The sequence below is a fragment of the Triticum aestivum genome, unplaced genomic scaffold (assembly GCF_018294505.1).
Source record: "Triticum aestivum cultivar Chinese Spring unplaced genomic scaffold, IWGSC CS RefSeq v2.1 scaffold16129, whole genome shotgun sequence".
Classification (NCBI taxonomy): domain Eukaryota; kingdom Viridiplantae; phylum Streptophyta; class Magnoliopsida; order Poales; family Poaceae; genus Triticum; species Triticum aestivum.
The window spans coordinates 1-6,292 of record NW_025231716.1 but is presented as its reverse complement, the minus strand read 5'-3'; the positions used below and the strand labels follow the sequence as shown (position 1 = coordinate 6,292).

General features: G+C 43.5%; 2 protein-coding genes across 8 annotated transcripts in view; both read left to right on the top strand.

Moving 5' to 3' along the window:
• The window catches only part of LOC123175848 (vegetative cell wall protein gp1), a 4,618-nt gene extending 1,408 nt beyond the window's left edge, over nt 1-3,210 (top strand). The window contains exons 2-6 of one of the 7 annotated variants that reach the window (XM_044590352.1): nt 21-463; nt 1,128-1,240; nt 1,325-1,388; nt 2,330-2,413; nt 2,929-3,210. In XM_044590352.1, coding sequence (XP_044446287.1) covers nt 21-463; nt 1,128-1,240; nt 1,325-1,388; nt 2,330-2,413; nt 2,929-2,955 — 731 coding nt within the window. In that variant the 3' untranslated portion in view covers nt 2,956-3,210. Of the gene's footprint in view, nt 464-1,127; nt 1,389-2,329; nt 2,414-2,928 lie in introns of all 7 variants that reach the window. The other 6 variants (XM_044590355.1, XM_044590351.1, XM_044590354.1 and 3 more) reach the window with 6 other exon arrangements.
• A 764-nt stretch (nt 3,211-3,974) lies between these two features.
• Nucleotides 3,975-6,109, top strand: LOC123175850 (uncharacterized; the record flags this gene model as incomplete). The annotated part of the gene is given in 4 exon segments (XM_044590356.1): nt 3,975-4,183; nt 4,285-4,397; nt 4,928-4,993; nt 6,002-6,109. Coding segments are annotated over 4 exon segments (351 nt in total), but the record flags the coding sequence as incomplete, so codon positions are not given.
• Nucleotides 6,110-6,292: the final 183 nt, after the last annotated feature.

Here is a 6,292-nt window from a genome sequence, read left to right as displayed (position 1 = left end):
TGCCCTCACCCTCTCCCTACATCCAGCAGTCCCCGCGATTGGATTCACATTCACTGCTCCTCCTTCCCTGCGCGCGCACCTCGTCTCCCCCGCCGCCGCCACCGACGCCGCCCTCAATACCATGGCGTTCCCGGGTGCATTCGTACGTGCTTCCCGATCTGGAGAGAAGACGAGTCGTGCCCAACCAAACCCAACCCGCAGATGCAGCCGCATCTCGTTCCCCTCTCCCTCCGACACGGCCGCGCCCACCGGCAGCCTCTCCCCGCCGCTGCCCTTGCCCTCTCCCTACCCAGGCCCCACATCCAGCAGACGCGGCCATGGCGTTCCCGGCAGCCGCGGTGTCTCGCCGTGGATGGGAAGGAGATCGGAATCCTCCATGGACGGACGCGCTGATGGGGATCTTGCGGATGCCGGGAAGAACCGCCGCTGCCATCCATCCATGGCCGACACACAGCTCCTCAAGGTCTCGCCCTCCTCTCTGTCCTTTCGATTTGCTTGCCCTGATGCGGTTTCGATCCGTGATTCTCTGCCCTGCTCTGCTCCACTCTTCTTGCAGGAGTTTCAGATTTGCATTGTTTGTTTTTATCACCTAAAAAAGTCAGCTCTGATATGATACGAACAACATGTTTCCGTTTTGTAGGCTTCCAGTGGTGTTATTAGCCCTCAGCAAGTGCTAGCTACTAAATTAGCTTTGACTTTGTGTATCGGTGATTCCTACTAGGTAGGGTTCCTGTACGTGCACAAATTCAGTAAAAAAATGTTCTTGAGACATGCCTATTTATATTTGATACAAGATGCCTCTGCTCAACAATTTTCAAGTGAGATTCGCACTGAATCTTTTGTGTTTTATCTATCATTTAGTCCAGCTAGCAGCCAAGAAATGTTACTTTGATATGTAATAATCTTGTGATTCTTTGTGCGCTGCCGGTTATGTTTGACGGGCCGGCATAGCTGCACGAGTTCTTGTCTATCATTTACACCTGCAGATTGTGATGCTTTCTGCTCGCGATTGTTTCGCCATGTCCACTGCAGACATATGTCGGTCATGCTATGTTGAATGTGATATGAAATTGACATAGCCACTTGTTGTGAGATTGATCCTGACCGCTTTCTCTTTGAACAATAAGGTCCATCCCGTTTCCGCGCCAAAGGAGATGCTGCCCTTGTCTAAACGGCCGGCACGGGCGTCGCTCTCCAGATTGCGCACGCCGTGTCTAAACGGCTGTGTTGAACAATATATGTATCTTGCGATTCTCCGTGTGACGTGGTTCCCTGATGCGGTTTTGTTTTGTGATTCCCTGACGTTGTTCCTTCACACACGCAGGTGCACGACAGAGCCAGCTGTGTGTGGTGTGCGCGGGGGATTCTTCTTCCACCCCAGCAATCTGGTAAAGCCACTGGTTACCTCCCAGCTCTACTCTGCTGCACTATTCTGGTAGGAGTTTCATTTTTTCAATGCTTTTTTTGTCAGCTAAAAAAGTCAGCTCTGAATAAGTAAGGATATGTTTCAGTTTTGTAGGGTTTTAGTGGATTTAGTCCTCGAGTGCTAAATTAGCTCTGGCTTTGTCTATCAGTGATTCCAACTATATAGGTTTCTTGTATGTGCTTAACTTATGTAAAAATTTGTTCTTTATACATAAAAGTGCCAGCAGCTATTTACTTGATAGATGATGTCTCTTTTATAGATATGTCAAGGATGAGAATCCACTGAAACCCTGTATAAACTCACACTTAACATATAGAATACTGCTCATTTGCATCGTTATTCAAGTTATCTAATCGGCTCATCGCACATAATTTGATAGTTGACCACGATCGAGTAGTACTAGAATTTGCTTGCCTTGAGCTGCTAGCTACTAGCTCCGTATCACATCGCCTGTTGCAGTAATGAATTGGCTTATCGTAACGGTTCTTGTATGTTCACAACTTCTGTAAAAAAATGTTCTTGATACATACAAGTGTTAGCAACTATTTACTTGATAGAAAATGCTTGTTCTGTACATACTCCAAGGATGAGAATCACATGATAGTTCTTTTCGGCCTTATACTGTATAAATGTTTTTTATTTTGGTTTGCTTTATGATTTAGCCAAGCAATGTTATCGAGAAATGTATCTTGTGATTCTTTGTGTGCCGGTCATGTCTGTGGGCACAACTGCAAGAGTTCATGTCCATCATTCACACACACGAATTGTGTTGCCTGCTGCTCGCAACCATTTCATCCTGTCCATTGTAGACATTGTCGGTCATGCTATGATGAATTTCAAACAGAACCGACATAGACACTTGTCGTGAGGTTGATTCTGATCGCTTTCTCTTTGAACAATTAGGTCCATCCCGTTTCTGTGGCAAAGGAGATGCTGCCCCTGTGGACCTCCAGATTGCTCTGGCCACCAACTTATCTAGTGTTAAAGGTATTGTTGCCCTGACTTGGAGTTGGATCCCGGTGGCATTGTGTTTGTTTTATGCTTTTCTTCTCTCCGTCGCTCAATTTTAGCGTCATTATCTACTATTAGCTTGCACCAGGCAAGTATTGTATACATTACTAATTTACTAATTAATCTCAGCTGACCATGTCCTCTTTCTGTTGTCTGTTTTTTGTGCAAAAGGAATGCTTTTGTACTTTAAATTCAAGTCTGATGAAAGAAAGACTCTAGACATACTATTTTTCTTGTTACCATCAGTATTAATACTATCATTGCCATCGTTCTTTCATCAGCTAATAAAATCTCAGGCGAAATTAACCCAACCTCATTCTGTATAAAGTGGAGCTTCATTTTAGTTTTTACAATCACGTAAACTAGACCTGTAGCTAAAATGTGATAGCATGTTATACACATCGAGGCTTATTATTCTTGTCAATTCAAAATGAATGTGATGTCTTATGCTGAATACATTTAATCATTCGTGTGTTTTGACGTACCTGCAGGGTTGCAAGCGAACCTTTCAGAAATGATATTTAGATTCTAGAACGGACCGAGGAACCAAGTGAACTTGATGACTACTATGTGATTCCCGAGCCAGGGTTTGAGTAGCTACTGTTCTACCAAGTGAGGATGATGTTACGGTCGATGATGGCAAGATCAGCGCCTTGGCATACGACACCGCGTCGGTCGCTCTTGTTCAAGGTCTCTCTCTGTCTCTCTCTGTCTCTCTCTCTATGATTTGCTCGTCATGGTTCCCCGATGTGGTTTCAATTTGTGATTCCCTGACGCGGCCTGACACACGACAGTGAGCAGTAGTGGGATTCGTGTTCCAATCCGGCAATCTGGTAAAGCCACTGGTAGTGGTTACCTCCCTGCTCTACTCTACTCCACTTTTGTACGTAGTCGGAGTTTCAGTTTTTGAATCATTTTTCTATCACCTGAACAAAAAAGGCAGCACTGAATAAAGCAAAACATATTTCAGTTTTGTAGGGTTTTATTGGATTTAGCTCTTACTTTGCCTGTCAGTGATTCCAACTAGGGTTCTTGCTGTATGTGCATAACTTCTGTAAAAAAATGTTCTTTGTACATAAAAGTGCCAGCATCTTTTTATTTGATAGATGTTGTCTCTTTTATACATATGTCAAGGATGAGAATCCACTAAAACACTGTATAAAATAGGGCATGTCCGACAATGTCTCTTTTACTCGATAGATGATGTTATTGATAGAGATTCAATTCAGTTGCAAGCTTGGTAATGTGTTACTGTTGCTTTGTCCAGGTGCAAGAAAAACTCACACTTACCATATAAACTGCTGCTCATTTGCATCATTATTCAAGTTATCTAATTGGCTAATCGTACGTACAAGTATTTTGTATAGTTGACCATGATCGAGTAGTAACAATGTTTGCTTTCGTTGACTTGCTAGCTACTAGTTCCATATCAGATTGCCTTTTGCTATAACTAATTGGCCTTATCGCTTTTCTCAACTCTCACACTAATGCGGCTTAATTGTGATAGCAGAACCCAGCCATAGCAGCAGTTGGAGCATGTTAGCCAATTAAGGCAGTGTGAGCATGAGGAGAGCGAGCAGGAGAAGGAGAAGGAGGCAGGGCACCTACGGTCGGCTCCTTCTCCAGAACCACGCGGCGGGAAAGGAGGTTAGAGGACTTTTTCTTCTTGGGACGCCGCATCCATGGAGCTCCGACCCCATTGCCACTGCCATACATGGAGCTCTGGCCCATGGCCAACAGCTCAAGGTCTCGCCCCACCTCTCCTCTCTCTCTCTCTCTCTCTCTCTCTCATTTCAAATTGCTAGGATTGGTGCTTCCCTGATGCGTTTTTTTTCATTCCTTGGAAGTGTTTTCCTCGCACACGTTGGTGCGACACAGAGACACCGTGGGGATTCCTTCCACTACGACGTCTCCTGGTTTCTCCTCCGGTGCCCCCGTTCTTCTTCCACTTCAGCAAGTGGTGATCCACCGGTTCCCTCCTCTGCTCTGCTCTACTGTACTGTCAATGTCTTTTCTTGTTTCTATCACCTAAAAAAGGCATCAGAGAAACATGTTTGAGTTTTGTAAGCTTTCAGTTTTATAGGCTCTCAATTGCTAAATTAGCTCTGATCTTGTCTATATCAGTGATTCATACAAGGGTTCTTGTATGTGCCAAATTTTGTAGAAAACTGTTCTTGACGCATCAAATTGTTTGCAGCTATTTACTTGATGATAGAAGGATGAGATTTGCATCAAAGTCTTCGCCACTTTTGATGTGTCAAGGGTGACACATCAAACCCTTGTTGTACATATGTGAAGGATGAGATTCACATGATAATTTGTTTGGGCCTTATGCTGTATACAACTGATTTTTCTGTGTGTTTTATGATTTAGTCAAGGCCAATCAGTGTTACTGATATATATGTATCTTGCGAATCTCCGTGTGCCGGTCATGGTTCCCTCATGCGATTTCTATTTGTATTCCCTGACGCGGTTCCCTCACACACGCAGGTGCACGACAGAGCCAGTTGTGTTTGGTGTGCGCAGGTTGGATTCTTCTTCCACTCCGGAAATCTGGTAAGCCCCCTCCCTAACCTACTCTGCTTCACTGATCTAGTAGGACTTAAAGTTTTTCAATGATTTTTTTTATCATCTCAAAATGTCAGCTCTGAATAAAGAAGAACATGTTTACGTTTTGTAGGGTTTTAGAGGATTTAACCCTCAAGTCTAAATTGGCGCTGATTTTGTCTATCGGTGATTCCTACTAGGGTTCTTGTATGTGCACAACTTCTGTAAAAATTTGTTCTTTATACATAAAAGTGCCAGCAGCTATTTACTTGATAGATGATGTCTCTTATACATATGTCTAGGATGACAATCACATGATAACCAAATTTTGTTTTAGTCAGCAGCCAAGGAGTGTTATTGACAGAGAATCAATTGCGACGCAAATTTAGTAATGTGCCTGGTGGCTTTGCCCAGGTGCAAGAAAAACTCACACTTACCGTTTGCATCGTTATTCATATAACTGGCTAATCACACATATATGTAATTTGATAATTGACCACGATCGAGTAATACTACAGTTTGCTTGCGTTGAGCTGCTCGCTACTAGTTCTGTATCCCATCGCTTGTTGCAATAACAAATTGGCTTATTGATAGGGTTCTTGTATGTGCACAATTTCTGTAGAAAATTGTTGTTGATACATACAAGTGTCAGGAGCAGCTATTTACTTGATAGAAGATGCCTCTTTTGTACATACTTCAAGGATGAGAATCACATGATAATTCATTTCAGCCCAATACCGTATAACTGTTTTTGTGTTTAATGATTTAGTCAGTAGCCAAGCAATGTTATCGAGATATGCATCTTGCCATTCTTTGTGTGCCGGTCATGTGTGTGGGCACGACAGCATTTGTTCCTATATATCATTCACACGTGCAAGTTGTGTTGCCTGCTGCTTGCGATCGTTTCGCCCTCTCCACTGTAGAACTTGTCGGTCATGTTGTGTTGAATTTGAAACGAAACTGACATAGACACTTGTCGTGAGATTGATTTTGATCGCTTTGTCTTTGAACAATCAGGTCTATCCTGTTTCCATGGCAAAGGAGATGATGCCCTTTGTGGAAACCGCTGACGCACGTGTTGCTCTCCAGAGATTGCGAAGGCGACCAGTGGTTCTAGTGCTAAAGGTAACATTGCCTTGACTTGGGCTTGGACCCCGGTGGCATTGCGTTTCTTTTATGCTTATCTTCTCTCCATCGCTCAATTTTAGCGTCATTATCTACTGTTAGCTAGCACTCGGCGAGTATTCTATACATTACTAATTTAGTAACTAATCTCATCCGGCCATATCCTCTTCCTGCTGTCTGTTG